At 37.1% G+C, this 24,787-nt stretch overlaps 1 protein-coding gene across 5 annotated transcripts in view; it reads left to right on the top strand.

Moving 5' to 3' along the window:
• Positions 1-24,787, top strand: part of ST7 (suppression of tumorigenicity 7) — a gene marked incomplete at both ends in the record, with an annotated part of 268,832 nt that overhangs the window by 151,925 nt on the left and 92,120 nt on the right. For 3 of the 5 annotated variants that reach the window (XM_079710992.1, XM_079710993.1, XM_079710991.1), the window contains 6 exons: positions 11,253-11,307; positions 12,272-12,387; positions 13,943-14,018; positions 16,142-16,210; positions 18,112-18,266; positions 20,480-20,577. In XM_079710992.1, coding sequence (XP_079567118.1) covers positions 11,253-11,307; positions 12,272-12,387; positions 13,943-14,018; positions 16,142-16,210; positions 18,112-18,266; positions 20,480-20,577 — 569 coding nt within the window. The remainder of the gene's footprint in view (positions 1-11,252; positions 11,308-12,271; positions 12,388-13,942; positions 14,019-16,141; positions 16,211-18,111; positions 18,267-20,479; positions 20,578-24,787) is intronic. The other 2 variants (XM_079710995.1, XM_079710994.1) reach the window with 1 other exon arrangement.

The raw sequence follows: 24,787 nt of genomic DNA on the forward strand, positions 1-24,787 counted from the left end.
CTATTTTACATTTGGTAGTGTATATATGTCCATGCCACTCTCTCACTTTGTCCCAGCTTACCCTTCCCACTCCCTGTGTCCTCAAGTCCATTCTCTACGTTTGCGTCTTTATTCCTGTCCTGCCACTAGGTTCCTCAGAATCTTTTTTTTTTTTTTTAGATTCCATATATATGTGTTAGCATACAGTATTTGTTTTTCTCTTTCTGACTTACTTCACTCTGTATGACAGACTCTAGGTCCATCCACCTCACTACAAATAACTCTATTTCATTTCTCTTTATGGCTGAGTAATATTCCATTGTATATGTATGCCACGTCTTCTTTATCCATTCATCTGTCAGTGCACACTTAGGTTGCTTCCATGTCCTGGCTATGGTAAATAGAGCTGCAATGAACATTGTGGTACATGACTCTTTTTGAATTATGGTTTTCTCAGGGTACATGCCCAGTAGTGGGATTGCTGGGTCATATGGTAGTTCTATTTTTAGTTTTTTAAGGAACCTCCATACTCTTCTCCATAGTGACTGTATCAATTTACATTCCCACCAACAGTGCAAGAGGGTTCCCTTTTCTCCACACCCTCTCCAGCATTTATTGTTTGTAGGTTTTTTGATGATGGGCATTCTGACTGGTGTGAGCTGATACCTCATTGTAATTTTGATTTGCATTTCTCTAATGATTAGTGTTGTTGAGCATCCTTTCATGTGTTTGTTGGCAATCTGTATATCTTCTTTGGAGAAATGTCTATTTAGGTCTTCTGCCCATTTTTGGATTGAGTAGTTTGTTTTTTTGATATTGAGCTGCATGAGCTGCTTGTATATTTTGGAGATTAAACCTTTATCAGTTGCTTCATTTGCAAATATTTTCTCCCATTATGGGGGTTGTCTTTTTGTCTTGTTTATGGCTTCCTTTACTGTGCAAAAGCTTTTAAGTTTCATTAGGTCCCATTTGTTTATTTTTGTTTTTATTTCCATTTCTCTAGGAGGTGTGTCAAAAACGACCCTGCTGTGATTTACATCAAAGAGTGTTCTGCCTATGTTTTCCTCTAAGAGTTTTATAGTGTCTGGCCTTACATTTAGGTCTTTAATCTATTTTGAGTTTATTTTTGTGTATGGTGTTAGGGAGTGTTCTAATTTCATTCCCCTACATGTAGCTGTCCAGTTTTCCCAGCACCACTTAATTGAAGGGCCATCTTTTCTCCATTGTATATTCTTGCCTCCTTTATCAAAAATAAGGTGACCATATGTGAGTGGGTTTATCTCTGGGCTTTCCATCCTATTCCATTGATCTGTATTTCTGTTTCTGTGCCAGTACCATACTGTGTTGATTAAGGTAGCTTTGTAGTATAGTCTGAAGTCAGGTAGCCTGATTCCTCCAGCTCCATTTTTCGTTCTCAAGATTGCTTTGGCTATTTGGGGTCTTTTATGTTTCCATATAAATTGTGAAATCTTTTGTTCTTGTTCTGTGAAAAATGCCATTGGTAGTTTGATAGGGATTGCACTGAATCTGTAGATTGCTTTGGGTAGTAGAGTCATATTCACAATGTTGATTCTTCCAATCCAAGCGCATGGTATATCTCTCCATCTGTTTGTATCATCTTTAATTTTTTCCAGCAGAGTCTTATAGTTTTCTGCGTACAGGTCTTTTGTTTGCATAGGTAGGTTTATTCCTAGGTATTTTACTCTTTTTGTTGCAATGGTAAATGGGAGTGTTTCCTTAATTTCTCTTTCAGATTTTTCATCATTAGTGTATAGGAATGCAAGAGATTTCAGAAGTGCATTAATTTTGTATCCTGATCCTTCACCAAATTCATTGATTAGCTCTAGTAGTTTTCTGGTGGCATCTTTAGGATTCTGTATGTATAGTATCATGTCATCTACAAACAGTGACAGTTTTACTTCTTCTTTTCTGAGTTGGATTCCTTTTATTTCTTTTTCTTTTCTGATTGCTGTGGCTAAAACTTCCAACACTATGTTGAATAAGAGTGGTGAGAGTGGGCAACCTTGTCTTGTTTCTGATCTTAATGGAAATCGTTTCAATTTTTCACCATTTAGAACGATATTGCCTGTGGGTTTGTCATATATGGCTTTTATTATGTTTAGGTATGTTCCCTCTATGCCCCCTTTCTGGAGAGTTTTTATCATAAATGGGTGTTGAATTTTGTCAAAAGCTTTTTCTGCATCTGTTGAGATGATGATATGGTTTTTCTCCTTCAGTTTGTTAATATGGTGTATTACATTAATTAATTTGCATATATTGAAGAATCCTTGCATTCCTAACATAAATCCCACTTGATCATGGTGTGTTATCCTTTTAATGTGCTGTTGGATTCTGTTTCCTAGTATTTTGTTGAGGATATTTGCATCTATGTTCATCAGTGATATTGGCCTGTAGTTTTTTTTGTGTGTGATATCTTTGTCTGGTTTTGGTATCGGGGTGATGGTGGCCTCGTAGAATGAGTTTGGGAGTGTTCCTCCCTCTGCTGTATTTTGGAAGAGTTTCAGAAGGATAGTCGTTAGCTCTTCACTAAATGTTTGACAGAATTACCTGTGAAGCCATCTGGTCCTGGGCTTTGGTTTGTTGGAAGATTTTTAATCACGGTTTCAGTATCAGTGCTTGTGATTGGTCTGTTTATATTTTCTATTTCTTCCTGGTTCAGTCTTAGATGGTTGTGCTTTTCTAAGAATTTGTCCATTTCTTCCAGGTTGTCCATTTTATTGGTATAGAGTTGCTTGTAGTAATCTCTCCTGATCCTTTGTATTTCTGCAGTGTCAGTTGTTACTTCTCCTTTTTCATTTCTAATTCTATTGATTTGTGTCTTCTCCATTTTTTTCTTGATGAGTCTGGCTAATGGTTTATCAATTTTGTTTAACTTCTCAAAGAACCATCTTTTAGTTTTATTGATATTTACTATTGTTTCCTTCGTTTCTTTTTCCTTTATTTCTGATCTGATCTTTATGATTTGTTTCCTTCTGCTAACTTTGGGGGTTTTTTGTTCTTCTTTCTCTAATTGCTTTAAGTGTAAGGTTAGGTTGTTTATATGAGATGTTTCTTGTTTCTTGAGATAGGATTGTATTGATATAAACTTCCCTCTTATAACTGCTTTTGCTTCATCCCATAGGTTTTGGGTTGTCTTGTTTTCATTGTCATTTGTCTCTAGGTGTTTTTTTATTTCCTCTTTGATTTCTTCAGTGATCTCTTAGTTATTTAGTAGTGTATTGTTTAGCCTCCATTTGTTTGGATATTTTACAGATTGTTTTCCAGTAATTGATATCTAGTCTCATAGTGTTGTGGTCAGAAAAGATACTTGATACGATTTTAATTTTCTTAAATTTACCAAGGCTTGATTTGTGACCCAAGATATGGTCTATCCTGGAGAATTTTCCATGAGCACTTGAGAAGAAAGTGTATTTTGTTTTTGGATGGAATGTCCTATAAATATCAATTAAGTCTATCTTGTTTAATGTATCATTTAAAGCTTGTGTTTCCTTATTTATTTTCATTTTGGGTGATCTGTCCATTGGTGAAAGTGGGGGGTTAAAGTCCCCTACTATGAATGTGTTACTGTCTATTTCCCCTTTTATGGCTGTTAGCATTTGCCTTATGTATTGAGGTGCTCTTATGTTGGCTGCATAAATCTTTACAAGTGTTATATCTTCTTCTTGGATTGATCCCTTGATCATTATGTACCGTACTTTTTTGTCTCTTGTAACAGTCTTTATTTTAAAGTCTATTTTGTCTGATATGAGAATTGCTACTCCAGCTTTCTTTTGATTTCCGTTTGCATGGAATATCTTTTTCCATCCCCTTACTTTCAGTCTGTATGTGTCCCTAGGTCTGAAGGGGGCCTCTTGTAGACAGCATATATAAGTGTCTTATTTTTGTATCCATTCAGCCAGTCTCTTGTCTTTTGGTTGGAGCATTTACTCCATTTACGTTAAGGTAGTTATTGATATGTATGTTCCTATTACCATTTTCTTAATTGTTTTGGGTTTGTTATCGCAGGTCTTTTCCTTCTCTGTGTTTCCTGTCTAGAGAAGTTCCTTTCGCATTTGTTGTAAAGCTCGTTTGTTGGTGCTGAATTTTCTCAGCTTCTGCTTGTCTGTAAAGGTTTTAATTTTTCCGTCGAATCTGAATGAGGTCCTCGCTGGGTAGAGTAATCTTGGTTGTAGGTTTTTCCCTTTCATCACTTTAAATATGTCCTGCCACTCCCTTCTGGCTTGCAGAGTTTCTGCTGAAAGATCAGCTGTCTACCTTATGGCGATTCCCTTGTATGTTATTTGTTGCTTTTCCCTTGCTGCTTTTAATATTTTTTCTTTGTATTTAATATTTGATGGTTTGATTAATATGTGTCTTGGCATGTTTCTCCTTGGATTTATCCCGTATGGGACTCTGCACTTCCTGGACTTGATTGACTGTTTCCTTTCCCATGTTAGGGAAGTTTTCAACTATAATCTCTTCAAATATTTTCTCAGTCCCTTTCTTTTTCTCTTCTTCTTCTGGGACCCCTATAATTCGAATGTCAGTGCATTTAATGTCATCCCAGAGGTCTCTGAGACTGTTCTCAATTCTTTTCAAACTTTTTCCTTTAATCTGCTCTACGGTAGTTATTTCCACTATTTTATCTTCCAGGTCACTTATCCATTCTTCTGCCTCAGTTATTCTGCTATTGATTCCTTCTAGAGAATTTTTAATTTCATTTATTGTGTTGTTCATCATTGTTTGTTTGCTCTTTAGTTCTTCTAGGTCCTTATTAAACATTTCTTGTGTTTTCTCCATTTTATTTCCAAGATTTTGGATCATCTTTATTATCATTACTCTGAATTCTTTTTCAGGTAGACTGCCTATTTCCTCTTTCATTTGTTTGGTCTGGTGGGTTTTTTATCTTGCTCCTTCATCTGCTGTGTATTTCTCTGTCTTCTCATTTTGCTTAACTTACTGTGTTTGGGGTCTCCTTTTCGCAGGCTGCATGTTCGTAGTTCCCATTGTTTTTGGTATCTGCCCCCATTGGGAAGGTTGGTTCAGTGGGTTGTGTAGGCTTCCTGGTGGAGGGGACTGGTGCCTCTATTCTGGTGGATAAGGCTGGATCTTGTCTTTCTGGTGGGCAGGTCCACGTCTGGTGGTGTGTTTTGGGGTGTCTGTGTACTTATGATTTTAGGCAGCTCTCAGCTAATGGGTCAGGTTGTGTTCCTGTCTTCCTAGTTGTTTGGCATAGCATGTCCAGCACTGTAGCTTGCTGGTCGTTGAGTGGAGCTGGGTCTTAGCGTTGAGATGGAGATCTCTAGGAGAGCTTTCGCCATTTGATATTATATGGGGCTGGGAGGTCTCTGGTGGACCAATGTCCTGAACTCAGCTCTCCCACCTCAGTCTCAGGCCTGACACCGGCCGGAGCGCCAGGACCCTGTCAGCCACACGGCAGCTTTGTGACTGCAGGTGAAAGATTCCACCTCTGTGCCTCAGTCTTCTCCTCTCAGCACTCTTTACCGGCTTTTCCTGAAGTCCTCTTCTTCCTTTGATCGCCTTTCTTATCTTCAGTTTCACCGTAGATGACAAACATCTCTCTATTTTTGATGTCAATCAATGGATGTGGTGATGTTTGGCTCACCGGGGCCGGGCCCAAGCCGTGTCAGACAACGGATGGACATTCATGGCGAACTGGGCCGCCCTTCTCGTTCTGCCCGGGGCCCCTCGCCTCTCCTCCCCACCTGTCGGTGGTGTTGGAAGTCAGGGGTGCTGCGTCCGGTCCTAACCCCAGTCTCCCAACCCCAGTATCGGGGCCTCGGTGGGCCGGCGTCCTCTGACACTCTTGCTTCGCCTCCTCAGCATATCTCGTGAGCTCATATACATTTTTATGTAAAACTTTTAATAAGAATTTCTCCTGGGAGAAATTAAGGTTCATTACATTACTAGAGGCAATTCAAGCACTAATTAAATACAGGTAATAATTTAAAGAAAAGCAGTGGAGATTGAAGAAACTCAGGTAGGTTGTAAAGATATATCCTAAGACCAGGCCTTTCAGAGCTTGCATTTCAAATATATCTGTCAGCAAATTTCATTGCTGCATGTCCAGGACCTTTAGAGTTGCTCTCTAATAGTCTCAATCTGGGGAAACTCAGTTTATACTTGCCAAAATCTATTTATGTGTTGAAAATGATTCTCTTAGCCAATGCTTATTACATCTTTTAAAATTTTTTGCCACTAAAATTTGTGTTCTAGCATAGATTAGCTCTCCAGATGAATGGTGAAAATGCCTCAAAAACACTTTTGTCCCCTGATGAACATTTATTTAATAAACTTATTTCACAGTTTTCACGTTATTTGGTAGAGTTGATTGATGTAGGTCAGAAATGACCAATGAGAAATGTATGAGAGACACAGAGATTTAGCCATTTTAGCAATATTCTTGAAGAAATTTGTACACTATCTTGAATAAAGTAGATCAATAAAAATGGTCTTAAAACTCGTAATTATTTACACCTTTTCTCATTCCAGAAGGGAATTTGAGAGAGTAATATATTTGTTGAATTGAAAGCTACCTACATATTACTTTGTGCCTTTACTTCTAGTAATCTTTTCAAACTAGTTATTTCAAAAAGTTATGAAAACAGTTAAACCTTAGTTATTTAAGAAAATGGGGGACTTCCCTGGCTGTCCAGCAGTTAAGACTTAGCCTTCTAATACAGGAGGTGCAGGTTCAATCCCTGGTCGGGGAGCTAAGAACCCACATGCCTCGAGGCCAAAAAACCAAAACATAAAACAGAAGTAATACTGTAACAAATTCAATAAAGACTTAAAGAAAGAAAATGGATATTTTGTTACTCTTAATGATTGCTTAAGATCAACCTGTATGATGTAGAGAATTGGGTATTCATTTCTGAGATAACAAAGCTAATAAATATATGCAGAATCACATGTCAAAAATTGACTGGTTTGGGGTTAATCTTGATTGTCATAATATATCTGAGAAAACATTAGTTAGGGCCCTTCTCTGTTGTACTTTGGAACTAAAATGTTTAAAAGTATTGTTTCAAAGTGCCTAACATTTCCCCAGAGGTGTTTTCAAAACTGTTCCTCTAGTAGAAAATTTAATTGATGAAGTCACAAGATTTTTAAAATATGATGTTGCAGGGTAACAGGTCTGTTATATATTGTGGGTAATTGTTAGGCAATCTGGATACCAGACTTTAATCTCATTTACTTTTACCTTGGGGAAATTATGTAGCTTTTCTGTGCTTTACTCTTTACTTCTATAAAAAGGGCCTACTCTGTGACCCTCACTAACTTATGTTAGGAATTTAGATGACTAGAGCTTTAAGCCTTTTTATAGAAAGGCTCTATGAAAATCAAGCTCATAGCTATGACACAAGTTGCTGTTGCTGCTATTTGTAATAGTATTACTGTCATTATTACATTTCAGATCCTGGGAAGAGGTGGTAACTTTTTGGTATAATACATCTTCCTAGGCTATAAATTAGTTATTTATATATTTGAGAGTCCTAGGAGTGGGGATTCTCTCTATGTATATGTTTTTAATTTTAGGGAAAAAAGGTTTTCAGAGTTAAATAGGTTGAATGTAGAAAAATATTTTCTTCCATGTGATTAAAAGCCCTGTGACTTTAGAGCCTTTTGGTTTTTCTGAGAATTAAGTTCTCTTTTTCCTTGAGGACTGTGACAAAGGGAAAGTCTTTGGTTCTCTCAGTACATTTATTCCTTCTAAGGAGCTTCTTCATCTGTATGCCATACAGTGATTCAGTGGCCTTTTCCTTTTTCTACCAATGTGTTGGCTTGGCCAAAAAGTTCGTTCGGGTTTTTCGTAAGATGTTATGGAAAAACCTGAATGAACTTTTTGGCCAACCCAGTATAAGCTCCTCTAGGTCATAAACTGTATCTTTTTTTTGTAACCTAGGACTCGTACAAGGAGTAATGCATAATAGCCATTCTGTACATGTTTAAACCACTCAGTCCTATGAGGTGGGCATTCTGGAGGAATAACTTGAGTATGAACAGGCAAGAAATAAGTATCACTGAGATGGAAAGTTTTGGTAGGGAATGGTGAGAGGGAAAACTGAAAAAAAGATTGGAGCATGATTTTATAAGTCCTTGACGGTGGTAAGTATTATTTTTTATGTTCTTTATCTCCCACACAGAAATTTATTGTCATCCTATGGGTGAATGGAATCTGTTCTCCATTTAGTTCCTTTGGGAACTAAACAAGCGCTATTCCAATGTTTACTGCTTCTCTTTCTCTTGAATTGCATTCTTATGTGCATGGTGAGGTCTGAACATTCCTATCAGCAGTTATGGGTAGAGACTCCTCTGTGGGCTACTACAGATGGAATCAGAGAGAACATGTTAATTGTATCAAGGGCATATTTTTAACTGAACTATTAATGATGTTAGCAAGCCCTTGATGAGTCCCAGTCAACCTTTAGTGCTGCTGAAGAGCACTAAAATTGTTGATATTGATGGATAATGGAAAATACCTTTTGGAGGTAAAATTTTAATTCAGACTTAAATAAGAAATTTACTTCTCAAAGATACAAGTAAGATAAGAAACTGGACCTCATGTAGAAAAACTTTTACCCTCTGGAGACCTGAGTTTAATTTATTGACTTAAATCTTCATATTATGATACTTTTGGCATTTACAACCTTTGTCCATATCATGAAACCATCAGGTAGTCTGATATTTATGGGGTATGTTCCCTAGAGTGATTCCAGACCAAGAGAGTTTTCGTAGTAAAGATAAAATTATGAAACAAAGCAGCAAAGAGGAAATTAATGTAGTTACAACCTAATTTGAAGTGAAATTTTTTACATGTGTTATTAGACCTCTAGATTGCTTATTTCTTAAAAGAAAATTGTACCTGCTCTGCACCCTCAACTTGAAGGACATAGCTCATGAAGACATTTCTTATATATTTATTCATCACGTTTTTTCTCATTCAGAACATTTTACATCTGTTACATTTACTTAAGTACTCATTTCTAAGTTTCAGGAATAGCTGAAGAAACTGAATACAGACCACATGTATGACACTGATATTAACAATGTTTTTTTTTTAAAGTTCAGTTCTCTAGTAGAAATCATAAAAACAATATTTCAAAATGTTTGCAGCACCCCCTGCTGGCTATATCATGGCAGTTCCTAAATAAAGATGGCATTTTTAGATACTGCTCAGTAATACTTTAGGTATACACACCATTTCTATTTGGAGTTATTTTTATTTAGAAATAATTTCATTTGTATCTAATGTATAATAGAATTAAAATTTTAATTGAAGACAATTTTCTTTTTAATTTGTCAACTGATATTTGACACTTATCCTTCCAGGCAATATATTTGTTTGAATGGCACTTATCCTTCCAGGCAATATATTTGTTGGAGACAAAGTATTTGCCATAACCTTTTTACTGATATTTCAAATGAAATTTGGTGGGGGGAGAGGCTCCTCCCCAAATGTCCTATTTTATTGTAAATAATACTAAAATGACCATGATTGCACACAAATTTGTGTGCATGTTTATTACGTGTTAAATACAAACCTAGCAATATTCATGAAGCTTTAAGAAGAGCACTTGGAATCTTGAAAGACATCCTCTTAGGAGGGTTTGGGAGTGGTGAGGACCTAAGAGCTATAAAAGCCATGAGGACTGAGATCATGGTTGTTTGGCTCAGCAGTTGTTTCAAGCCATGATCTGGAGTACTTTAGTGACCCCACTAAGGAGCTTTATGTCTGGAAAAAAAGTATTTACTTAAGGGAAGCATAATTTTCTAATTAGTGTCATATGAAATGACAGCCATCGAATCTCAGTTTCTCAAGAGCAAAATTCAAAACTGCTGAACTAACTGAGCAAACATCATTTCCTAAATGGCAAGTTAAGCTAAGTGACAAAAAATTTAGGACCATTGTTTCCAAACATTAAGTAAATTTCAGGTGGGATCCTGCCCTAACTTAAAGATAAATTTATTTTCTTTAAATAAAAACAAGATTTCCTGTTACCTGTACATCTTTCATTCACTATTTTAACAAAAATTTATTGAGATTACACAGTGTTCCCATAGTGCTTTATGTTTTCCTCCTCCATTTTCATGCTGTATTGTAATTGATGGTTTACTTGTTTGTTTCACCCACTGGGTGCTCAGTTAATGCATACTGGATGGATGGATGGATGGATGGATGGATGGATGGATGGATGGATGGATGGGTGGACAGATGGATGTTGAATGTAACAGGATTGAGGGTAGAATCTTAATGAATCATCCATGGCCTTTAATGTTCTTTCAGTTTCTGTAATAATTGCTCACTTTTGTGTATTTATGTCTTTGGGTGTGTGTTTTGGCTGACAGCACACATAGATTCTTAAATACTGTTAACTGATTTTATTTTCTAATAAAGAATTATTCATTCAAAGAAATGTAGCATTCTGAATCATTAGAAACTCTTAATCATAGACTGTTTTAAAAGAACTGTAGCTTATTAGTCACACATTTACTATAACACAGTCTTAAAAGCTAATGGTTGACTTTTCTAAATTAAAGTCCTATGGTTCTGTCTGTGTTCCTTGTATAACAAGATGTATAATCTATTATTACATGCTAACATTATGATATTAGTATGATGACTAATTACCTGTGTCTGCATAAGTAAACAATGTTAAAGTACTTGAAAACAATTTATTTTCATAGCATTTCTCTCTACCATAATGGTAACTTTAGTATTAATTTTCTTACCACTCCTTTACAGCAATGTGAAAGCAACCTGGTGAATTAACACAAAATCAATATTCGCATAGGCCCTAATTAAGAGTCTAAGGTTCTTTACATGTACTCTGGAGGTTAAATTTAGCTTGTTATATAGGTAGTCATTGTAAGATATATTTTAGAGTAACAGAAAGTAGTTTTACCTCTACCTATACCTTCTACCTATAATTTAGAAATAAATTATTCAATCTATTTGGACCTCTTGAAGTGACTATAGAGGTTACGAACTAGCTGCTCTTGGCATGTGCCTTGATTTAACAAATGAGGAAACTTGGGTCTGGAGAGATTAGATGAAACTTTCCAAAGTCCTGGTGCCTGAGCTACATTTCCTGATTAACTACCCAGAGTTTTTCCACATTGCTTACCATGTAGAGGATAGAGAATAAAATTATCTTATCAAATGGCCAGGAAGGGTGTTTTGCTGAATTAATTAGCTTGTAGTGTCTCTGAACTTATGTGTAACATTTTCGCATTTCTCTTTTTTGCAGAATGCAAAGTATGGAGAAATCCACTAAATTTATTTAGGGGTGCTGAATATAATCGGTAAGCATTTTGACAGCTTGGGAAACAAATGGGTCTAGTCCAGAGAGCAAAGACAGCAGTAAATGTTTTTGCAGGTTCATTTAGGGGTCATTTAACAGTCTGTATAGTGCTTCCATTTTTTGATGCTATCCTCAAATGTTTTGATTTTTCCGTTTTATAAATATTTTAGCATTGGAATTAGGATAACATACAAAAATGTGTGGTTTTTAGAGATTTTCTATTACAGTTATTCTTTTCACTATATACTATGTAGTCAAAATATTTTGAAGCTTACCTGGAACATGGTTATAAAGATGCCACAGAAGTAATGTTAGAATTTTATTTTGCAGAGTAATTAGGCAGATAAGAATTTTCATAGCTTTGGGGAAATCTCTATTCATAATAATAATTAGGAAAGTATTAATTACTAATTAATTAGTACTAATTAATTATAATTAGTACTAATTTTAAAAGTACTAATTAGCACATTAGCTAGTGCTACTAAAATTTTAAGACAAAAATATAGCAGAATTTTTTTAACTTTTTTTCTTTTTTTTTTTTTTTTTTTTTTAATGTGGTACATGGGCCTCTCACTGTTGTGGCCTCTCCCATTGCAGAGCACAGGCTCCGGATGCGCAGGCTCAGCGGCCATGGCTCACGGGCCCAGCCGCTCCGTGGCACGTGGGATACCCTGGACCAGGGCACGAACCTGTGTCCCCTGCATTGGCAGGCAGACTCCCAACCACTGCGCCACCAGGGAAGCCCTAACTTTTTTTCTGCTGATATACTTCCTAAAGGGAGACTAGGATGATTATTTTTTTTTATTTATTGGCAATAGTACTCAGTGTGTTATGAGATGATTATTTTTTTATTTATTGGCAATAGTATTCAGTGTGTTATGATTCAACACCTATGCAGCTTAGTATTTTGTAGGTCTTGCTTTCCTTCCTCAAAAGTGCCTGACCATCTTATTTCTCCTTTACAGGTACACTTGGGTGACTGGACGAGAGCCTCTGACTTACTATGACATGAATCTCTCTGCCCAGGACCACCAGACATTCTTTACTTGTGACTCGGACCATCTGCGTCCTGCAGATGCAAGTATGGAAAATCCTTTAGATAGTTACTGAGTGGGAGGGCTTTTTGGTTTGTTTTAAAGATCAAGGTTACTACTTATAGAATACCTGCTCTACAAAAACCCTGATGAATAAAATATTAAATTGGAGATTGACCAGTAAAACCCAGATTGTTGATACTTAAATAAAGGCTTTATCACAATGAAGTATTAATATAGAAATGGGTCCCCTCTTTATAATTTAAAATGTTATTTTAAAAAAAATACCATGAAGCTAACTAAATCCTTGGTTGAGATAGAGTGAAAGGTCATGTCTCCTTGATGATATTCTAGTTAGAAATTCAGTGAACCCAAATAATTAATGAATATATTGTAGTGATTTATATGCCTATTTGTAGGGTCACTAGCATTGAATGGGGGCATAGACTTTGTTATTGGAATCCAGATTTGTTTTCCACCCTAGAAGAGACTTTGTTTAGCATGCATTTCATACTGCTTGAGTTCCATATAACCCTACTGATACCTTTTATAGTACCAAACGTAAAGTAAATAGGTGAAAAAAAAAAACCTTTAAAAAAAGGAATATGTACATGCTCCTAAGAAACTAACTTAGAAGATACAAATTTATAAAACAACTTAGACAAGGAGATTGTTACCCTTTTTAAAAAGGTACCCTTGCCATGGTGGATACATAGTACAATGAAAATTCCAAGCATTAAGCTTCCCACAATATATTCACAAACTGCTCTGCTATATAAAAACTGGGTTTGCAGCAAACTTTGGGAACAGGTACGCATGTTAAGCAAAAACCTAAAGCACTTTTTTCTGATCCAACTCATAATTCTTCCAGTGGTTTTAGAATGTTCTAGTATCCAGATCCTGTAGCAAGTGTTTGGGAAAATGACCGATAAAAATTGTGTTGTGTATAAACAGAAGTAAGAGATTAGTAGCAATCTCATCCCAAAATGTGTAAAATAATGTATGTTCTCTAACAACAAATGATATTGATGAGCAAAAGAAATATTAAATCTCTGTTAGAATGCCTTTTCTTTTCTTGATTAAGAAATCTTTTTTTTTTTTTTTTTTTTTTTTTTGCGGTATGCGGGCCTCTCACTGTTGTGGCCTCTCCCGCTGCGGAGCACAGGCTCCGGACGCGCAGGCTCAGCGGCCATGGCTCACGGGCCCAGCTGCTCCGTGCCATGTGGGATCTTCCTGGATCAGGGCACGAACCCGTGTCCCCTGCATTGGCAGGTGGACTCTCAACCACTGTGCCACCAGGGAAGCCCCTTGATTAAGAAATCTTAATCAAGATTAAGTCTCTATTATTATAGACTATGGGTTAGTCTGTAAGATATTAGACCTCTAGTTTTATGAGCATAAGAAAGATTTGATATCAGCAGTTGAGGGACAATGGAATAGCAAATTAGAATGTATTTGTGTGACTTTGGAGTTTTGGGCTAACCCACTTTATAAGTGAACTGTTCTCTTGTAATTCAAGCTGAAAGCTATTAATTTAGCTATACCTGTACTGAGTCTTTTTAAGTATTTACTGATGTGCTTTTCTCTCTTTTTCTAAAATAGTAATGCAGAAAGCCTGGAGAGAGAGAAACCCCCAAGCTAGGATTTCTGCAGCCCATGAAGCCTTAGAGATAAATGAGTAAGTGGGGGGAAATCTTGCTTGCTGAATGTATTCAGTTGCCATTCATGGGATACTTAAACTACTCATTTGAACTTGAGGATTATTCTGGGGGGGGTATTAATTTATTTAAAAAATTTTTTTTATAAAGGACATCCATGTGAAGGTAGTTTTAGTCATTTTAGACAACAATTTAGTGGCTTTGCTATGACCCTAAATTAAATCCTTCAAGGGCTAGCCATGGAATAATGTGTGGACATAAAATAAATACAGTGCTTTACATATCTAAAACATTGTGGCAGGGACATTTTTCCAGATATAGAGTGCTCATCTCTGCCATCACATTTTCTAGGTAGAACTTCTGCTAGTAGGGAAAACATAGTAAAAAACATAAAGTGAAGAAATTATACTTTAAAAATATTTCAAGATCAAGACAAAGATGAGAGGAAATGCTGTCCTTAGTGCTGTTAAACATTCTGTGGGTCACCAAGGAAGACTGGGAAGTCTCGTCTGGAGATGTCAGGAAATGAGAAAGATTCTTAAAGTTGGAGTCATAAAAGCTCAGGGTTGGCAGAGACCTTGAAGGTCTTGTAGTTCAAACACCCATCTGGTGCTTGAATCACCTCGACACTCTCCCTGCCAAGTGGTCATTGTTAAACTATGTTATGATTTTTCTGAAGAGGGTTGCAGAATCTTCAGAGGTCTTTAGTGAAAAGATTCACTTGAGAGTTGGAAATCCTGCCAATGTAACCTGTTGATCTATTTGGTTTCTGATTCTGTCATGCAACATATTTATTTTCCAGTTTCTTGTCATCTACAAATTTGATATGCCTGCCTTCTATGTGTCATCCGTGTTTCTAATAAAAGTATCAGGACCAGGGATAGAACCCTGTGACATGACATATAGAAACCACCCTCCAGGTTCATGTCTTCATGGATCATCACCCTTTGGTATTTATTGTACAACCAATTACTAAGCCACCCAGTTACACTGTGATTCAACCCATATTTCTGCATTTTGATCTTAAAAATGCCAGTTGTAGCTATGGATCTTTAATGTATAGTAAATCCATTAGAGTACATTAAGCTAGCACAAACTGATTTATTTATTCTTAGTGAATTTAAGCTAGCTTCCAGCATTCACTACTTTCTTTTAAAAATGCTTAGAAACTATCCCTTTAATAATCCATTAGAATATCTTTCCAAATCACCGTTCTGTAGTTTGGGAAGTCTGCCTTCTTCCCCTTTTTGAACATTTTTACTACATTAGTCATCTCATCTTCTAGAACCTCTCCATTCTTGTGATTCCTTAACAATACACAGAGAGCAATTCCGTGGGCTGCCTACAAGATCTGTTGGCTTCCTGGGATTTGCCTATCCCAGTACAATAATTCATTTACAATAGATCAGTCACTTGCTATCTTACATCTTTTTATTCATTTTAGGGTTTAATTTCTTCTCCCTTTGTCAGCCTGACAATCATTCTCCCTGATGGAGAAATCAGGAACCAAATAGGAGTTAGAGAGTTTTGTTTTCTCTTTATTATCTGCTGCTACTCACTATAAACTTTCCTTGTTTTGATGTTGTTGTTGTGTTGTTTGTCTTTTTTGTTTATTTATATTTGTCATGGTTTTGCTGAAGTGGGGGTGGTGATAGGGCCTTAAACATAAGTTAAAAACAAGGAATAGATGGTTGTCTTGAGCATTTTTTGTTTTGCCTTTATTTTGTTTTGCAAGCTTCAGCTAATGTGGAGTTGTAGCTCTCCTGACATTATTCTGAAAAGCTCATTTCTCTTGTGGCCCTTCATTACATGCCCTCCTTCCATCTTTTTTTACATGTCCTTTAGAAATATGACCTTGTGAGAGATCTCTGTGCAGCCATAGTGGTTACTTGTCACCCCTCTTTTCTTCCTGAGAGGGTCATTTGTGATTGCAGTTTTGATTAGACATTTGGAAGCTGCTTAATCCTCTTAAACCATTTTTCCTTCTGCGTCTCATGCCATTGAATCACGCCTCTTTTCTTTGAATTTTTTGAAGTCCACCTTACCTTCTCTGATTATCCTGAAGTCTGAAATGACATAGTAACTCTCTCTGAATGTTCCTATCAATTTTCATTTCACCAACTATTTTTTTCTTCTTGGTCAGAATTAGGTCCAGAGTTGAAGTTCCCCTAATTGCTTCCTCTACCATCTGGGAGATAAAATTATTACCAAAGTAAGTCAAGAACCTGTTGAGTGCCCTACTTCTAACCAAATGAGACTTCTTCTAGCAGATATCTGGATGGTTGACACCCCCATCACCATACTTTCTTGCTTCTGTATGTGTATTGTGTTGTGACAGGATGCATCATCTCTATCTTCCATTGAGCTGAACAGTCTGTTCTGTACTCCCCAACCATTAGCACTTCTATTGCTCTTTCCTTTCTCCTTCACTCATAAGCTCTTAGCATGTTTCTACCCCAGACTCATGAGTTTCTACATAGATGTATGTTTTCTTGGCCAGTAGTGCTACTCTGCCTCTCCTCCTAAGAGTGCTATTTGCAATATAAATAAACAAAGCAAGCGAGCTAGCCCCAACCTGTCTTGAGTTCCCAGCCCACCAGCTATAATCTTATAGCTAATTCCTCTGATACTGTGTCCACCACTCAGTATTACAATCTCAATTTTCACTTCATTACCCTGGACCTATATTTATGTGTCGGCATCTGAAGCCTGAAGTGTTGCTTCCCAATGCCCAACCCATTTATTTCTCCAATGAATCACTGGGCAGTTTTAGCATCATAATTGTTCTCTCCAAGTCATATCTGCTGCCCTCCACAGTAATTGGTTTTACAGCTTTTTTTCTGGGCATTTTTTTCCTCCCTACCTCACCACATTCAGCTTAAAGCCCTATTGATCAGTCCTGCCTGAAATTAGAGGGACTGGCTAAAGAACTTACGAGACCCCTCCTCAAGGCTAAGATTAACTAGTAACCCCAAATCTCACAAAAGCCATAAATTCAGCCTCCTTTTCCTACCTGGCTGTTGTAGTTTATGAATAGTAGAAGTAACATTTGGTTTCACTTTCTGTTTATTTTCTCTCTTGTGGTCTGATGGAGGTTCTGATAAGTAGGGAAATGACCACAAGAGAGGCAGTGGAGAAAGCCAAGGGATATGTACAGATCAGGACCTGTGTGGTCTGCTCTGGCCTCACCATTTCCTTATCACATTCCCTTTCTTTGGCATTTGGGTGGTTGTTCTATGATTTGGAAGGTTTAAATTTTCAAGAGTTCCCCTTGTTCGTTAGTTGAGTGTTTATCCTTTCTGACTTCCTATGTTAGAGGTTGTTGAAAGGATTAAATGAGACGATATATGTTAAGTGCCTGGTACAGTGCTTAATAGAAACTAAGCAACAGGCGGTAGCTATTATTGTTAAAGGTGTGAGATTTAACCCTTGTTTGCTCCGGAGGCTGAATCTAATTTTGAGCTCTTCTGAAATAACTCTACCTGTAGGTTCTTCCAGTATTCTTCTCTGACATAGAAAACCAGTGCTAACTGTAATGAAATGTTGAAGCACTGCTTGTTAAATGAATAACTTACTTGATTTAATGAATTTCTCATTCTGAATAAATCCTTAGACTAAAGAGAATCTGTGTTTAGTAAATAAAAGTAAACTTTATGGTATCTCTAACTTTGAGTGTCAGAAGGAGATGTTTAATAACAGCTATTCTCATTGCCATCGTTAGCTGACATTGTTGAGCATGTACCACATGCTGGCTACTACTGTACTGAGCACTTTTCATGCATCACCTTACTTAACCTTCACAACAACGCTGTGAACAAGTGGATTCCATGTTGTTCTCCATCAGGGAGGCAGAGTAATAACTTGCCCAAAGTGACACACTAATAAGGGGCAGAGTCCATATGCTCCTAACACTACTCATCCTACCTCTCAAGCTAAAACACAGACATTTCTTTTGTACCATTATTTTGTGTCAATGACTACAAACAGGGGTGCATGAACCAGTTGGCCACTCTGCATGTTTTGGCATAACTCCTGCCCTTCTGCATGCACTCCTACAGCTATTACAATGTCCTTGGATTTGTAATTGATGGCGGCTGTTATCTGAATGGACAGGTGTGCAACTGCTTATATTCTCTTGGCTGAAGAAGAAGCAACAACCATTGCTGAAGCAGAAAAGCTGTTTAAGCAGGCCCTGAAAGCTGGAGACGGCTGTTACCGGCGTTCTCAGCAGCTACAGCATCATGGATCCCAGTATGAAGCCCAACATAGTAAGGTTTCCTCCAGGTTGACGTGTTGGGGGATCAGAATTGTAACATGATTAATCAGAGCAAATTTTTCAGTCCAGTTCAAAAGACATTTCTCCTAGATTAGAATAAATATTGTTTTTTGCCTTTCTTTGTTTTTATTAATTTTTCTTCCCCACAAGAGCACAGCACATAATTAACTTATAGCTTCATTACTGTTCATGTTTTCATGCCTACCCATAGATTTTTTAACTCTAGAAATAAAGGTAATAACCTTTAATGGTGACCCTTTTTCTCCTCAGAATTCTTACATACTTCTGTTTATCAGTTGCTTCTCTGCCCCATAATTTTAAATCCTAATTGGGAAACAGGACTTAAATTAGCATTAATGCTATCAGAGGTTTTGTCTTATGGGTCTTCTACAGCATGGGTTGCAATAGGACAGCTAAGAATATAACAGCTATTGGTGATTGTCTCAGTATTTAGCTCTTATTTAGGAAGCACTGCTGTTGGCTCCTAGGGAGAAAGAGCCATGAATTCCTAATTTTGTATCTTTTTAATATTTAAATTATTTAAAATAATGGTTTCTTTTATTTAACATAACTTTAAAATGAGGCCTTTCATTTTAGTACACTAAACTGAGAGTCAGTGTTATTTTGGGGGAATGGTATAAAAACAAGACAACAAAATCATTTCTGGAATTTCTTGAGCTCCTCAACTTGTCAATTTGGTGGTTGTTTAAGCAGAAATTTAGTGATCCTTGTGAGAGGGAGTGTTTTCACTGTCTAACCAAACTTTGGGTTGTTTCTTTAAAATGGAATTTCTCTCATTTCTCTCTCCTGCGTCTTGGAGAGTAGGAGTGTATCTCCTTCATATTTGAGATTATAAAATTAAGTTGTAGTGTTAAGCCTGGATTTGGTGCAGAAACTGAATGTATTAGTCCCTATGACTAAGGTACAGTGAGATCTTTGCATTGTGGCCTGTGTATATAAGTCTGTCCACATAACCCCTCAATACACAGGTTTTAATTTTTATTCTTAGTAGTATATATGTTAATCAACTCTCTAATTGCCATCTATATCTTGCTTTTTAAAAAAAATTATGTATAACACTGTGAATTTTGAAGACATATATAGTAAATGTCTGTTTTGTGAATAAAATGAGGATTAATACATAAAGTTACATAATCTGTAATATAACTTGAGAAATTTTCTTTATTTCTTTTCTTCTGTAAATTAATCCCTTCAACCTGTTGCCTAAATCTATCCAAAAAAATATAATCACATCTTTAAAGTAATTTGTAGGTACTTGGCAGATTTTCAGCACACATCTTGTTCTCATTGTTTAAAACTTGAAATGTTAGGACTTTGGTCTTAACATCTTTTAATAGCTGCATATTATACATATACTTAATCTATAACAGGTGTGTCATATTTTTCTAAAACATGGTAATTTTATTGAGGATTAAGTACATACATGTTCTCACTGGTCTGGAAACATAGCCAGAAATACACATAATTAAATAAGAGATTAAGATGAGAAGTTGTTAATGTACTTTTTAAGAGCCATCTTAGTGACTATTATTACAACTATTTAGCTTGTCAATACTTTCTCTAACACTAGGGTAGTTTTTCATTTTGTTGCATGGTCTATTGTCATATCTGGAATGTGTTATGTTGCCATTTAAAATTGACTGCTTTGGGGACCTGGAGATGATTATGATGTCACTAGTGTTAGGGAAAGAATAATGTAAAACAGAAGGTCAAGATGAGGCTTCTCCAGACTTAATGTCAAGAAGGAAAAAAAAATAGTTCATCAGGATGCAACCTGAGATTCACCTCTTTGCATCTTCACCAAAAGCATGCACGCTAGAAGAATGTGGAATTCTTGCTTGTAAACCTCATGCAATTTGGGTATGTTCATTTTCCCAGCACTTTGTGGCAGATGATTTTATTTATCGAATATTCAACATCCTAACTCAAAAGCATGACTTAATAGTCACATGATTTGACCTTTGGAAGTCTAAGTACTTTGACTTTACTCTGTTTGCGTTCTGCTATTAGGAAAGTTGTCAGTGCTCCTAGCAGTAAGGAAGAGTCAAAGGAGCAGACTCTTCTCTCTGAGGTTTTCCTTTAAGGGCATGAAAAATATGCCTCTGTATTTTTTCTTGCTGCTGAGCTGAAAGCTCTTTTTTTTTTTTTTTTTTAAGTTTTGGTGTTTTATGTCTCCCTCTTCAGGACGAGACACCAATGTCTTGGTCTACATCAAAAGAAGGCTAGCAATGTGTGCCAGAAGACTCGGGAGGACCAGAGAAGCAGTGAAAATGATGAGAGATGTGAGTTTGAATTAATGTTTGGGAACAGTGACAATGCACCTGACTTACAGAAGGAGGAACCCACTGAATGAGGCCACAGCAGATAGTACTACTGATGATGTGGTGGTCCCATAAGGGCTGGGGTTCTGTTCTAGCTCCAAACTTAGTAGATGAGTAATCTTGGACAAGTTACTCAACTTGTTTGTGCCCTGTTTCCTCATCTGTAAAATGGGGATAACAGTAACTTTAGCAATAACAATACACGAATAATAATGATTACTACTTAGGAGTGTTGTGAAGATTAAATGAGATAATACATGCAAAGCTTTTAGTAGAGTGACTGGCCTATTAAAGAAATCTCAGTAGATATCCTTACTGTTAGACCTTTGGGACTGTAGCCAGAAGCCAAGAATGAGATCAGCCATTTTAGCTAACTGACTTTTTTTGTGTTTAGTTGTTAGGAAGATTTGAATAAACTATGGCTCAAATTGCTACTCTCAAATTTAATAACATTATGATCTAATCTTATTATGGTCACTTCAAGCATTTTCCTAGGTTCTTGAATCAGGATATTTTATTAGTGGTAGTCAACATAGTAAGAGAGAAAATAGGTGAGAGTTTTAAAACAAAAGAGAACCAAAGGAGGTTATTATTATGTAACTTTAAATAAAAACAGTGGTTTTAAGGGAAACCAGTTGAGGAACTTTTGCTTCCACATTTCTTTTTATAGTAAGAAATACTTTTCATAAAGAGACACACCAGTGGGAATTGTATTTATAAACCATTTTCTTTTTAAAAACAATCTCAGAAAGCCTTTGTCAACATTTTATTCTACTGTCTTCCTGAATTAGGAGACAGGTAACTGCCCATTATAAAAATAAAAGAAACGAGGGGTAAGATAAAAGTGGCATCCTGCCCAATTCTCAGCTTTTGGGTTTGAGAACAGGACTGTGTAAACCCAGTGAGCCTTTCCTCAGTTTGTCTCTGGAAGGGCAGTAATTCATGTAAATTCCCAGTTACTCTTTGGTGGTGGGGACCTGCACTCCAGGCTCACCCCTGGTTATTTCTGCAAGTTACAGTATAATGTGAAGGCCCAAGTGAGGCCCGTACTTCTGGCTTGGGTTCTGGCTACTCCATTAAACAGCAATTTAGCTAGCCACCAGACGTGAGGAGAGGAACAGAGGAGGGAGATTCCAAGATAATTCTAACTTGACTGAAGGTGATAGATGCTTCTTAGGCAAAGCCACTGCAAGGGGGATCTCCCAGGATTAAATTCTTTTGGTCGAAGGAAGAATTTAAAGAATGTTATATAAGTGCTAAATTTTAGAAAAGGAGATTTCTGTAGAAACATGACTTGCTCGAAAAGCTTTTTAACTTGCAGAAATTCCAGCTTTTGATATAGTGCAGAAACTCTACCAGTCCCTGAAAGAGCTGAGAATTTTATGAAGGATGGGGTATTTCTCTATCTTAAAGTGGCCCAGCCACATTCAACCTTTAACAAGGTATTTTATATTTATTGCCTTTTCTTAACCTTAATTAGCCTGGGACAGGCATGCATGGAGGAACAGATTTTGGTGATTTTCTTTATTATATGCTTAAGCAATTTCATAGGAAAAACAAACTCAGCTGATTTTAATTCCAGTTTTTTTCAATCAGTCTCATGCTGATTGTCATCATTTTTAGTATATACATATAAAATTTCACATGATTAAAAGCAATATGTCTATACTATGGTTTGATTTTTGTTTAACCTTATTTTATATTTACAATCCCATTTATTGACTTAGTCTACAAATAGATCTTGGGGGAAAATTTGGAATCCAGTGTAATAAATGCTGGGCAGGGAGTAAGAAAACCTGCAAGTAACCCTCAGCTTTGCTCTTCACTAGCTTTGTGACTCGGGGCAACTTCCTTCCCTTTCATGGGCTCTTCATTTGTCTTCTGTAAATTGGGGATAATGATTCTTACCTAAAAGAGTAACTGAGGGAGTCAAGGGGACAATGAAATGAGATAATGTGAAAACACCTGGCATATAGTAGATGTGCTTACCTTTTTTCCCTATTTTTTCTCCATTACATAATTATGTCTTAATTCGCTGAACTATTCCCCTGATGGGCATTTTGGGATATTTATGATTTCTTTTTCTTGAATGGATCAATTAGTCTCTCTCCTTCTCTTTTCATATGTGTATACACACACATCCATATACATGTGTATATCTATAATCCTATGTATATATTTCTTAGGTTACTTTTCTAAGAAAAAATCTGTCATATTATTAGACTACCAATACATGTTGTCTTTTGACTGGGTCTACGGAGCATCCAGTAGATATGGGCCCTAGTGTTGTAACAGTCCAGTGAAGGACACTGTCAGACATGGTGGAGATTTGTTTTGAAGAGAAATATCCAAAGTGCTCTTTCCTTCAGAAACTGCTGGAACCCTAAATGGAGGAGGGGAGGTTGAGGCCCCTCTCTCTGTTAAAGCCGAAGCTGGTCCCCGCCCTGCAGCAGACAGTTGGGCCAGCCTGGCTCCTCTCAGGTCACGGGTCATGCGTAGACAGGGACTTCCCTGAGGGGCCACTCCTTCAACAGCGTGCTCACAAACCATCTTGCTGGGAAGCTTCCTCTGATAAAACAGCACGCTGGGTTCCAGGCAGCCTGCTGATAAAGCATTAGGGCAGGAGGATCTAAGTTTTCATTAAGACACAGCCATCCTACCCCGTGTGCATTAGTCGAAACTTTCCTAGAGCAGATTTTAAAGTGGACATAGAAATGGCAGAGTCAGAATGCCTTCCCTGTAGAAAGTAGACTCTTTAAAACATTTCTCTGGCAATCCCTTAAGAAAGGGAAAACTGTTAAAAACTGTTCATTGGTGATTTATCCTGAAAAAGAATGAATGGGAATTCTGGGAAGGCCAGCTGTCGATGGTTATGGATCAAAATATTGATCCTGTAAGTGAAATATTGATGAGGTAAGAAAACATAGGCTCCTTAATGTCAAGATTCATGGTTTCTCGTTTTGAAAGCAACACATTAATTATTTTGAATTCCCAGGATGTTTTCTCAAAAACTCACTTTAACTAGCTTCCTTTTGCAGTCAAGAATACAAAAGCACCTTCCTTACTGAAGGAGTGTTTGGCAGTGAATAGAGCTAATAAGAGAGCATGGTGGCTTTTGAACTTCACTATAAGGTGTTACTTATTATTCAAAATGAAAAGAGCTACATTTAAAGAAAGTCTTTCTTTTTCAAATTTAAAGAAAGTCTATTTGCTTGTTCTCATTTGGGGGAATTTCGCCTTTTTTATTTTTTTTTTTATTTTTATTTTATTTTTTATTTATTTATTTTTTTTTGTGTGGTAGGCGGGCCTCTCACTGTTGTGGCCTCTCCCCTTGCAGAGCACAGGCTCCGGACGCGCAGGCTCAGCGGCCATGGTTCACAGGCCTAGCCGCTCTGCGGCATGTGGGATCTTCCCAGACCGGGGCACGAACCCGTGTCCCCTGCATCGGCAGGCGGACTCTCAACCACTGCGCCACCAGGGAAGCCCCTTTTTTATTTTTTTAATTTAAAAAAAATTTATTTTATTTTTGTTGTTGTTTTTTTTCTTCCCTGCCTCTTTTATTAACATTTGATATATGACACAATTTTTCTCTTTTTGACTTTTACCATTTAACTAACCTCACATTTTTCCTCTGTCTTTCCCTGGCCCTATTTGAGTAGACTGGAAATAGAATTCATAAGGCTGACTGGTCTGGCCCCTTAGCCATACTCAGTCAGAATTGGTGTAAACTGGTATGGGTGAGATTGTGTGCCCAGATAAGAGGACCCTCTTAAAACTCCTCTTGCCCCAGGTCATTTGGTCTAGGGTATGATTTCCCAGTCTTGGCACTATTGACATTTTGTGCCACATGGCTTTGTTGTGGGTGTCCTGTATTGTAGGCTGTTCAGCAGTATTGCTGGCCTCTACCCACTAGATGCAGTAGCAGCCCATCCCCTTGTTGCTCCCCAGTGTGACAACCAAAAATGTCTCTAGACACTGCTAGTCTTTAGACATTTGTCCCCTAGGGGAGGGGGTGTGCAAAACCATTACCCATTAAGAACCACTGATCTGGAGAATCCTACAGTGAGTAGATATGTTTTAGGGCAGACATCAGATTTTTATTCACTCTGCTTGTTGGTAGTCTGACTTCCCCCTATGGTGGGTACAAACCTCTAAAGCGCCCCTAGAATTG

The sequence above is a fragment of the Hyperoodon ampullatus genome (assembly GCF_949752795.1).
Source record: "Hyperoodon ampullatus genome assembly, chromosome: 9".
Lineage (NCBI taxonomy): Eukaryota > Metazoa > Chordata > Mammalia > Artiodactyla > Ziphiidae > Hyperoodon > Hyperoodon ampullatus.